This window comes from Bombina bombina, chromosome 5, assembly GCF_027579735.1.
Source record: "Bombina bombina isolate aBomBom1 chromosome 5, aBomBom1.pri, whole genome shotgun sequence".
NCBI lineage: Eukaryota > Metazoa > Chordata > Amphibia > Anura > Bombinatoridae > Bombina > Bombina bombina.
Genome location: NC_069503.1, coordinates 429,262,805 through 429,275,802, shown reverse-complemented (window position 1 = coordinate 429,275,802; position 12,998 = coordinate 429,262,805). Strand labels below are relative to the sequence as shown.

At 39.0% G+C, this 12,998-nt stretch overlaps 1 protein-coding gene across 2 annotated transcripts in view; it reads left to right on the top strand.

Annotated features, from left to right (window-relative positions):
• ENTPD3 (ectonucleoside triphosphate diphosphohydrolase 3) overlaps positions 1-12,998 on the top strand; it is a 167,094-nt gene that overhangs the window by 105,905 nt on the left and 48,191 nt on the right. For both annotated transcript variants that reach the window (XM_053714270.1, XM_053714269.1), the window contains exon 2: positions 5,312-5,445. In XM_053714270.1, the coding sequence (XP_053570245.1) occupies positions 5,320-5,445 (126 nt within the window). In that variant the 5' untranslated portion in view covers positions 5,312-5,319. The remainder of the gene's footprint in view (positions 1-5,311; positions 5,446-12,998) is intronic.

The following is a 12,998-nucleotide window of genomic DNA, read 5'->3' as shown; positions in this document are numbered from 1 at the left end:
ATACACATGTACACACAAACACACACTTTCCAGAGCATACACATGTACACAAAAACAACCACTCTCCAGAGCATACACATGTACACACAAACACACACTCTCAATCAGTGGAGGACCTAATGTCTACAGGGCCCCGGTGCAAGAATTTATTTTTACTACATATTTATTGTTTAGACATACCACTTTCATGAATACCAAGGGAATGCCTAACATAACAAACTTCCCAAACCCATATACACACACACTCTCCAGAGCATACACATGTACACACAAACATACACTCTCCAGAGCATACACATGTACACACAAACACACACTCTTCAAAGCATACACATATACATGTACACAAAAACAACCACTCTCCAGAGCATACACATGTACACACAAACACACACTCTTCAAAGCATACACATATACATGTACACAAAAACAACCACTCTCCAGAGCATACACATATACATGTACACACAAACACACACTCTCCAGAGCATACACATATACATGTACACAAAAACAACCACTCTCCAGAGCATACATATGTACACACAAACACACACTCTTCAAGCATACACATGTTCACACAAACACACACTCTCCAGAGCATACACATATACATGTACACAAAAACAACCACTCTCCAGAGCATACACATGTACACACAAACACACACTCTCCAGAGCATACACATCTACACACAAACACACACTCTTCAGAGCATACACATATACATGTTCACAAAAACAACCACTCTCCAGAGCATACACATGTACACACAAACACACACTCTCCAGAGCATACATATGTACACACAAACACACACTCTTCAGAGCATACACATATACATGTACACAAAAACAACCACTCTCCAGAGCATACACATGTACACACAAACACACACTCGAGCATACACATGTACACACAAACACACACTCTCCAGAGCATACACATGTACACACAAACACACACACTCCAGAGCCTACACATACACAAGTACACACAAACACACAGTCTCCAGAGCATACACATGTACACACAAACACACACAAACACACCCTATATAATCCAATATTAAAAATACAAAGCATTTGTGCACTGTGGAGTATACTGAGGTTTGTCTGACCTGTAAGGGGGGGATCCTGACATTTGGGGAGAACAAGATTAGCTATGGATCATCTAATCAATCAAGCTGATGCTTTTCAGTTTGATTCTGGTGGGAGGTTAGCTGGTTATATAGATTTATATAGATTTAGGGCTGGTTAAAGAAATTTAGGGCGGCCAACAGGAGCAAATCAAGGTAAAGACTGAGGAGGAAGCATGGAGGTGCAGACAAATATAAGTTTACTGACTGGAACAGCAGAACTACTATGGGAAGACAGAGAGAACAAAATCTCTAAAAATAAACCTTACCTTAATGTGTGAAGTATCAGCATGACACTATACATCAGCCACAGAAGCACATGTCACTTCCCTCTCACCCTGCACTAGTCGATGCTGCATGGGGAAGGGGCGTGTGCACTTATTTTTCCCACTGACACCTTTCTACAAAGCACTATTCCCATGACAAACTTCAGTCAGTTGATCTGAGGGCCACAGCAGAAAGAGCATGGCTAAGGGGACAAGCAGACTGAATGCTGTCTGTCAAAGGCTGCATGGATACAGTGTGAGATGAGTCACACAGCCTCAAGACTGAAGAGAGCAGTGTCTGAAGCTGCACAGATGTTCACATCCTCACTTGCCTGCCGCTCCAGCTTTCTGCTGCATGCGCCTACAGTTAGCCCTACCCTGAACAATCCCCACCACCAGAGCAGTTACCTGGTAACAGTGGTAACCCCAGCAGGACCTTTTCTTATGCAGTGGGATTGTCTGGATGCCGAGTTAGGGCTTAGCAATCAGTGCTACACAGTGCACTCCTAAAACAGCACATGGCACTAGCTTGGCATGTCACATGAAATCGGCACGGTCTGGCACATTTTCTCACAAATAAATATAAGCAGAGAACTTTTGACTGTGACAGTATTAGGACTGACTGTGTGTGTTAGGACTGACATCAGCAGTCTGGCATGAACCAACTAAAAAAAAATAATATTTTTTTTTAGGACTCTTGAGCCCCACAACAAAGATTGGGCCCTGGGCAGCTGCCCCTTTTGCCCTGTGTTAAAAACAGCCCTGACTGTAATTCACACATCTTCACAATCTTTCTTGCCTCTGCCTGGTGGGTTCAGGGGGAGTGAACCCCCCTTTTAAACCTCATTCCCCAAGGTTCACTTGGGGAGGATGCCAGAGGATCGGCAGGGGTCCTTACAGGCAGAGGCAAAAAAATAGTGTAGATGGGGGAATTACATTATATCGGGCTTTACCCACAGCCGCTTGGGTAATGTCAGGTTTACCCAGGTAATCATAGGATTAACCGGATTTCTAACTTTACCCGTAACATTTACATATATATTTATGAGTTTATATGAGTATATATGTCTGCAAATACATATATACACATATAAATACATAAATACATATGTACACTTATATAGACATATATAAACATAGAAGTCAAAGAACATTTGGGTAACAGTGATCATAACATAGTCACATTTGAAATCTCTTTTCATAAGCAGTATCGTAAAGGTTTAACTATGGCTTTTAATTTTAAGAAAGCAAAATTCATTTGAAACGGAAAATAAAAAAAGGAAATCATTAAATAACATAAACTGGGACAAAGTATTCTTTAATAAAAATACAGAGGATAAATGGATAACATTAAAAAATGTGTTAAATAAATATACATATCAACATATACCATATGGTTATAAAAATAAATTAAAAAAATCCAAGCCAATATGGCTAAATATAAATGTGTTAAGAGAAATTAGGAAGAAATGTAGGGCATTTAAATTATTAAAAAAAATAATAGTACAGACTCAACAAATTTATAAGGAATGTAACAAAGCATGCAAAAAGGCAATCAAATTAGCCAAAACCGAAAATGAAATCTAACCCTAAAAGGTTCTTTAAGTACATAAATAGCAAAAAATCTAAGAAGGACAATATAGGTACATTAAAATTTGTGGAAGGTAGCATGATTAACAGTGACAGGGAGAAGGCTGAGGTACTAAACTAGTTCTTTTCTTCAGTATACACAAGAGAGGAACCTATGGAGGATACTTTGAAACAAACTAGAACATACCAGCCCATACTATTAACTGGGCTATGTCCAGGAAAAAACTGGATAATATTAAGGTAAATAAAACTCCAGCCCAGATGGAATACATCCAAGGGTGTTACGGGAATTTAGCACTGTTATAGAGAAAACTCTGCTCTTAATTTTTCAAGATTCATTATCCTCAGGCATAGTACCCCAGGACTTGCGTAAAGCTATGTGGTGCCACTCTTCAAAAAGGGAAGCAGGGATAATCCAGGAATTTTAAGATTAGTTAGTCTGACATCAATAGTGGGGGAGATATTTGAAGAGATTATAAGGGATTATATTGATGAGCATATTCGTGTAAACAAGTTTATGAGTTTAAATCAGCATGGTTTTATGAGAAATAGATCATGTCAAACTAATCTAATAAGATTTTACTAGGAAGTAAGTAAAAATATAGATAAAGGGGAATCAGTTGATGTGATATATGTAGATTTTGCAAAGGTGTTTGATACAGTGCCACATGAGAGATTAATGCACACAATTAAGGGACTGGGAATAGCTGAAAATGTTAGCTCATGGATAAATAACTAGATAAAAGATAGGGAGCAACAAGTAGTAGTGAATGGATCATACTCAGATTGGACAAAGGTTTCAGTGGAGTCCCCCAGGGATCAGTACTGGGCCCTGTTCTTTTTAATATTTTTATAAATGACTTGGAGCAAGGATTAAATAGCGACATCTCTATTTTTGCAGATTATACTAAATTAAGTAAGGTCATTAGGTCAGAGCAGGATGAACTTCCGTTACAAAGGCATCTGCAAAAATTAGAAGTATGGGCAGGTAAATGGAAAATGAGATTTAATACGGGAAAATGCAAGGTTCTACATTTTGGAAGTAAAAATAAGCAGGCAATGTACTATTTAAATGGGACAAGATTTAGCCAAACAGAGGAGGAAAGGGATTTGGGAGTAGTAATAGATAACAAGCTAAAGATGGGTGCAGAATGCAGGGCATAATTCTGTCACTATATAAATCCCTGGTAAGACCTCACCTGGAGTATGGAGTGCAGTTCTGGGGACCGATAACAAAAAAAGATATTGCAGAACTAGAAAAAGTTCAGAGAAGGGCCACAAAGCTAATAAGGGAATGGAGAATTTAAGCTATGAGGAGAGGCTAGCCAAACAGGGTTTGTTTTCTCTAGAAAAAAGTCCCTTGAGAGGTGACATGATTACTTTATATAAATATATTCAAGGCCCATATACAGAGATGGCAGAAGCTCTGTTTATTCTAAGAAAATGGTTTGTGACAAGAGGTCACAATTTAAGGTTGGAAGAAAGGAGATTTAATCTCCTGCAACGGAAACATTTTTTCACTGTAAGAGTAGTAAAATTGTGGAACTCATTACCATTGGAAGTAGTGAATGCCAGTACAGTAGATACACTTAAAAATAGTTTGGATACATTTCTAGCTAGAAACAAAATTCATGGATATGATTGCTAGTATTAAATGGGTCACCTTTTAGTGGGATTAATTTAAGACCAACTGGAGCTTTTTTTTAAAGTATTTTAGATTTGTATAGGTTGAACTCAATGGACTTTGGTCTTTTATCAACCTCATCTACTATGTTACTATGTATATACATATATATATATATATATATATATATATATATATATATATATATATATATATACATTTTTAAACATGTATATGTATGCATGTCTATGTTAAAGCCCTTTGCCTGCCTTTTTCCCCCCTAAAACCTGAGACCTCATTTAAGCCTTTATAACCTTTGTGTTATTAGATAGTGTTATTATGAGTGTAACTATACTTTGTAATGTATAAAAATGCAATTTTTATATTTCGCAAAGCAGTTAACCGGAGCTCTGAAGTCGCGGTAATCATTGTAACGTAAATCGTGATTGCGATGAAGTGATCGTGTTTACTTTCAACTCGTAATACCAGTGTAAACCCGACGAGTACAAACCCTCGCAATAAACCCCTTATCGCACGACTCCACTTGTAATCTAGCCCTTATTAGTTTTGTATGAGTGCTTTCATTATTGTTATATCATAATCATCATTAATATCATGTTTGACATGTATTTACTGTGAATGAAAGTGGAAATGTTTGTTACCTATTCTCATTTTTTTTTCTTTTTATTCTAGGTGTTAAGATGCCTCCAAGAGTGAAAATCCCTATAATTTTTGCAGTCCTATTTCTTCTAATCAGTGTTTCTGTTATCATCACAATTGCTTTTGTTCAGTTTCACCATAAAAAACCTGTTTCCCCTGGTCTCAAGGTAGGTAACAGATATTATTTACTGGTCTGGTAGATTGTGATATTTTGTACGTTAGCAGAACAGGTTCATTTCATAACAGTGACACGTTTCATGGTAAAATTTCTATCATGTATATAGAAGAGCACTATTCAAACAGTTAAACTTATTTTGCAGAAAATAGGATTAACAAAAAATTAAACATTACACTGAAAAAACTTACAGCATAAAGATTTGTAACTGTGCCTTATTACATCTGCGAGTTGCAAGTCACTCTCTAATATAAATCAGTGGAGCACTATTTATCAAATCCTTACAGTGCAAATGAATTAAAATGAAAAAAAAAATCCCTCTATACAACAGTCCACGCTGACATATGCAGAAAGGATGAGTTGCCCTTAAGGACAAGAGACACGGAGGTTCACTGTGTGAGGTGTGGTGATTTCTGCCTATTGTTTTTTCACTCAGATTTTTATACTTAATAGATGCTAAATAGCTACTTCTGTCCCTCGTCTTGGATTTACCTTCATGTATGCAAAAAGGAAAACATGAAAACAGTAATAAAAATAAAACAATAAAACTAAGACAACCATGTCAGATTTGAAATAGCAAAAAAGCCTTTTACCCTTTTACCTTTATTTGTTGTTTGCCAAAATACATTGTTTCATTTTCCCTTCTCTGATTAGTTTTTCTGTTATCCTTACGCCTCTTAATCAAGTTGTTTGTTTCATTGTTACCTGAATTCTATCCCATTGTACTGAACCTATTGTGTTCCTTGCTCATCTTGTGTCACCAGCTGTCTATACAGTGGTGCTCCTTCTCTTTCTTCATTTTATTATCCTCACCACTCAAGTTTAAAGGCACAGTCTAGTCCAAATAAACTTTCATGATTTAAACAGGGCATGTCATTTTAAACAACTTTCCAATTTACTTTTATCACCAATTGTGTGTTGTTTTCTTGGTTGAAAGCTAAACCTAGGTAGGATCATATGCTAATTTCTTAGACCTTGAAGGCCGCCTCTAATCTGAATGCATTTTGACTGTTATTCACCACTAGAGGGTGTTTGTTCATGTGTGTCATATAGAAAACATTGAGCTCGACTTCCTGTTGGAGGCGGGGCATGCAGGTAGCTGCAGGTAGCTGCAGGTGTCTTGGAAGCTCCGCGCCTCAACGTGAGGCCTAAACCACCACCAACATATGCGTTTTTGCCCTTGGCCGTCTATAGGCTTGGGTACTAGGATCTCGATCCTGCATGGGAAGTCTGGACTTTAGCCTAAGGGTGCACGCTGGCTAGTGCACACCGTTTCTACATAAGCCCACAGGTGTTGTAACAAGTAAGCCCTGAGATAAAGCGCTTAAAGTTTCCTGGGACCTATCATCTGCTAAGGTCCAGTGTATTGAGGGCTGCCAGACTACCACGGTTACTTACCTGATATCTAACTATGACTGACTAGAGGTACCTGGCTTACCTATATTGGAGGAGTGATCAGCAGAAGCGGCACCAGCGCTATCCCACAGACGAGTCAGCTGTACTGTGGAGCTTAGCGAACAGAGTTTTGACTCATCGCCTACCTGGTCGGGTGCTCTATACAAATAAGCGGCAGTTCCTCTGTTCCCTGGGGGATTTGAAGACAACGCGGTGCACGCTGAAGGTGGCGCGGTTCCCTAGCCCACCTGGATGGGCCAGTATCACAAGCGGTAGTGCCCCTCTCCCTGGATGAGAGGGAAACACAGCTGGGTACTTTGGAAGAAACCAGGGCCCTCTGGAAGGGGGGATAACATAAGTGTATCCATCTTTTTCAGCGAGAGAAGCCGCAAGTATTTCTGTGCACGCCGGACCTGGTTACCACACAACTAAAGCTTCCCCTTACAAGCCTATACGTGATTGGATGAAAGATTTCTGGGGCGGCCAATCGGATTGCAGTACTCATCGGCTCCGGTGGCTGGCGGACTGCCACGTTGTGGAGTGGCTTTCTTCCCGTTCATTAAAGCGGTAGATCTCCGCCGCAACAGTTTGCTCACAGCCTGGGAAAGTAAGTGAGCAGAGGCGCCGCCGAGGCTTATGACTCCTGTGGCGAGGTACTGTATCTGTATATGTCTGTTTGCCCTTTGCTGGGTGCAGAAGAAAACTGAAAATCGCTATAAGCAGTTGCTTTTTTACTGTCAGAACAGGCTACCGCAGTTGTGGTGAAGAAGTTTTACTGCCAGCTGATCTGACCAGTTTATTTAAGTGGCCGTTTGCGCTAGAATCTTAGCCCTACGTATTGCTACATGCTGGCTTCCTAGCAATCTGTACGTACATAAGTTTTTCTCTAAGCTGGTTTATGTTGGAAGGGTCCTGTACTTTTGTATGTTGAGACTGTTGGGAACAATATATATCTAAGGACTCCATCATTGATAGTCCCATGTGCTACACCCCAGCAGGTTGCTTTCATATAAGTTACTACATTGTATTATGCACCTTCAGAGCCTACTAATGTTGATGTTTATATGCTATATTTAACCTGGTATACACTGTTATCTTATTTTGCCTGTTTTGCTAAGTTTAAAACAACAATTTTTGTGTTTTTTTTTTTTTTTTTTGACTGGGTTGTATTTAACACTGCTGTGTTTCACTTTGATTGCATTAACCTTTTTAGTCACATATCATTAATTGTTTTACATGAAATTCCCTCTATGAACCCTTCTGTAGTTTCCCTAGGGTCAATGTGAATTTAGGCCATGGAGCTCTGTTTGGACATATATGGTGTTTATTAGCGAATTTATAATAAGCAAGAATTATACTAACATATTTCCCGAAAAGCTCATTGTTACAAAGCTCTTAATTATACAGGATTATACGTTAGACATGGTTTAGGACTAGGGAATTTTGACAAGAAAGGGTTACATTTTATATAAAGTCAAGAATCAGGGGATACACTTAGATTATAACAATCACTTGGAATAGGAGTACAAGCACTTTATTACTTTGGAGCACATCCTGTTATATCCTTTTGTGAGTTAAAATAATACAACAGAAGCACAAGCACTTTAAGAGATATTTGTCCTAGGTTCTTTGCCTCTATGGAGCTGGCTCTGATGCGGATCTATTATATATAATAGAGGTAGAAGTAACTAGGAAACACTACCACGTAATTTTTTTTTTTTCCTTTCTTTCTCTCTCTTTTTTTTTCTCTTAGCCCTAATACTAATTAAATTAACTTTAATTATAGATTCACTTGCACGATAGATAACTCTTGGAGATAGTCTTGCTAGAGCAACACAAGCATGAGTTGCTGATACACAGATACCACAGGGAATACCTTCCTGTGCTTTTAGACGAGTAATACTTATATATTTTATACTCCCACATCTAATAGAAACACATGGTCAGAGACTATTAAAGTAATTAGTAAGGCCCTGCACTTATTGCATTTTTTTTTTCTTCTCCTTGACAGACTGTAGTCTATCAAGAAATACGCTTGGTCTATGGACAGATACTTGCATCAAAGGGGCTCTCCTTCCAATATGCCTCCTAAGTCAAAAGAAAAAAAAGGGAGTAGCAGGAATCTGGATTCTAGCATAGTGTCCCCTCAAGATAAGGGGCCTTTTAACCCCCCTTCTAATAACATGGCAGAATTTGCAGCCGAAGTAGCTAAAATTTTGATGCCCCAATTTGATTTGATCAAAAAGGAGATCAGAAATGAGATATCTAACCTCACCACTGAAGTTAGGCAATTCTCATCCAGAATGGATGAAATTGAGAATAGAATCTCAGATCTGGAAGACAGGTTTAATGTATTAGATCCATCTATAGATACTTATGGTAAAACTATTACATCTCTACAAGCTAAGATCGAGGACCTTGAGGATCGCTCAAGGCGTAATAACTTAAAAGTGATTGGGCTCCCCGAAACCCCTGAGTTTCAGGATTTAATGACCTTTGTCTCCTCTACATTACCTCAGGCTCTGCAGATTCCAGCTCCTGCTATTCCCTTCCAGATTGAAAGAGTTCATAGGATAGGTCAGCGTCGTGAGCATAGTGAGACCCAGAGACCTAGACCTGTGATCTTTAAATTTGTAAACTTTCAGGATAAAATGCTGTATCTCCGACATTACAGGAAATGTAACCCGTTCACTTTAGGCCAACATAAGCTGTTGATGTTTCAGGACTTTTCTTCTGAAACCATGGCAAAGAGAAGGGATATGTCTTTCTTTTATGGCAGACTCCAGAGGGAAAAGTATAATATCAAGCTCCTGTATCCTGCAAAATTAGTGGTACTGAAAGACGGCACTACATACACTCTGAACAATGTTATGGAAGCTGAAGCTTTCTGTAGAGAGTCAGGGGTACCCTAGTATGTATTATCTACTTTTAGACAGGGGTTCCATGATCCTAAAGCCTGTGTATTGCTGTTTAGGTATTATAGAGGTGCTAGTTAGGAGAAATGAGAGTCAATATGTTTTTTTTATACTTTCTGAAGGGTATTGGAATCTGAGACAGAAATGGTATAAATGGGGTGTGTGTTTGTTTGCTTTTGCTTCTAGAAATAGTATAAATGGGGCGGGTGGTTTTTTTTTTTTTTTTCTCTCTCTTCCCTTCCCTCTCACCGTCTCTCCGGTCCCCTTTCCTCTTTCCACTCCCAAAGGTCTGCCACCCTCTCCTTCGGGCTCACCTCCCGACTGCCGAGATTGTATATATAATGAGTTTATTTGGGTATGTATCTATGGACTTAGAGACAAATAATTTCTCTGATTAGTAAACTCAACCTACTATCTTGGAATATTGGTGGTATTAACTCCCCAATTAAAAGGAAAACTATAATAAAACACCTGGGTAAATTTAACCCTGATATAGTTTTCCTACAGGAGCTTCATCTCAATGCTCTTGAAATCCCTAAATTGAAATCTAAATGGGTGGGGGAAGTTCTGGCGGCTCCTTTTACATCTAGGAAGAGGGGGGTGGCCATTTTAGTGAATCGGAAGTTGGAATATCAGGTAATTAACACTGTAGCCGATCCTGAGGGCAGATTCTTAATCGCGGAATTGGAAATTAAACATATAAAATACATATTGTGCAATATATACGGTCCCAATCAAATCGATCGCAAATTTTGGTCTGCACTCTCAGTTAAACTACATAACTATATTGGGTCAAATCTAATTATCGGGGGAGACCTAAATTTAATGGCAGACCCTCTGCTAGATAGCTCAAATAAAAAGGCCTTAAAAAATAGGGATCGGAAATCCCGGACCTTTCAGAAATTCTGTAGTCAGCTGGGACTGGTGGACATATGGCGGGTCCAGAACCCGGATGCTCGAGACTATTCTTGCGTATCTCAAGTCCAACAGTCCTTTTCGAGGATCGATTATTTTTTAATTTCTGAATCCCTGCTTAACTGGAACTGGGTGTCCAGTATTGGAGATATCGTCATTTCCGATCACGCCGTGATCGGGTTGAGATGTGATATGAATTGTGGATATCGAGGTAAGAATCATATATATTTTCCTAAGTACTTGAGCAACAATATCAAGTTTCAGAACCAATTACGCTTAAAATGGGATGAATACTATAATAATAATTACAGTTATTTAGATAAGATCGAAGTGTTCTGGGAGGCTTCTAAGGCCGTTTTACGAGGGGAAATTAAATCTTACTCCCTACATTTGAAAAAAAATTGGAGCCTAACAACTAGACAACTTGCTAATCGGGTTAAGAATGCATATAGGGCTTATATTATAAACCACACTAAAGTTTGTTGGGATGCATATGTGACTGCAAAAACGCTCCGTGACACGCATATTAAACAAAGTAGCGTTCAGGAAGAAATGAGAATGAGAGCAATATACGGAGGCTTTACGGGTAGATCGGCGAAATTCCTGGCCAGAACTACTAAATCTTCTCCCAGACATCCAATATCTGCTATTAAACAGGGAGATATGAGATATACCAAACATACTGACATTGAAAAAGTATTCTTTGACTTTTTTCAAGATTTATACAAAAGAGATTCTACTAACCCCGATAAGAGATTGGTATTTTGGGAAAAGATTAAGATCCCAAAGTTATCTTCTGAGGCCAGAGACGCGATTAACGCCTCTATTACTGAGGAGGAAATCACAATGGCAATTAAGAATGCGAAAACTAATAAAGCGGCTGGACCTGATGCCCTCCCCATTGAGTACTATAGGATTTTACAAACACAGGTGACCCCAATATTGAATAAGCTATTTAATTTTTATTTTTCAGAGAACACCAATTGTTCTCCCTCTTTTACAACTGCGAATATCTCATTAATCCTAAAAAAGGGTAAAGACCCGGAATTACCTAGCTCCTATAGACCGATCTTAGTCCTCAACACCGACTATAAGCTGCTCGCATCTATAATAGCCTCCCGATTGAAACCATACATGGGTGATTTAATCCATGAGAGCCAATCGGGTTTCATGTCAGGCCGGAACCCCGTAAGAAATACAAGGAAATTATTAATCCTGATCGAATCCTTCTGGATTAAATATAAGTCTTTACGGGTATTGGAAACGGAAGATAAGGCGATCTTAACGATCGACGCGGAGAAAGCGTTCGATCGCGTTGACTGGGACCATTTGTTCTCCGCGCTAGATCGGTTTGGTTTTCCTGAATATTTTATTAATTATATTCAATTAATCTATAGTACCCCTTCCTCGGCGGTCATCATAAATAATACATCTACCCAACGCTTTAAGCTATCCAGAGGGACTAGACAAGGATGTCCTCTTTCACCTTTCCTATTCAACCTGAGTATAGAACCCCTTGCCATTCGATTAAGACAAGAACTGGACGGGATCCTCATGGCAGATGAAAAGCTAGTGTTGCTCCTATATGCGGATGATCTTCTAATATTTCTTTCCAATCTTAAGGTCACTATACCCATCTTTCAATCGATTATCCAAGAATTTGGGGAGATCTCTGGATTTAAGATAAACATCTCAAAATCAGAATTAATGTGGCTATATAGAAATCCTCCTTATTATTGTAATCATCTCCCAGATTACTTATCTCGGCCTTTGTCTATCTAGAAATCCAGAAGAGTGGTACAAGATAAATTATAGGCCAAGTCTAGACTATTGCAGAAGGAAGCTAGAGGAGTGGACTTCGTTGCCCATATCATTAACGGCGCGCGTGACTTTAATTAAATCAGTCCTCTTTCCAAAACTTTTTTATATTCTGCAGAATATCCCGTGCTTTCTACATAAAAAAGATATTAACATGTATAATAGGGCATGTTCCCAATTCCTATGGAATGGTAAGAGACCACGCATTGCGCCCCATAGACTTATGAATTCTAAGCTTTCAGCAGGCCTTGCTCTCCCTAATATTCAATCATATAATCTGGTCATTTTAGCCAGATTTGCTTTAGACTGGCTAACTGGGAAAGACCAAATTTCCTCGGTTATCTGGGAAAATCAAATTGTGGCCCCGTTCAGCTTGAAGGCACTCTTACACTGTCCCCTCACTTCCCTGCCCTCTAATATATTTTATATGACCACCTTTAAGAACGTCATTGTGGCCTGGCAGAGGCTCTGTGTGGAAAACGATTGCTCCCCCCACATATCA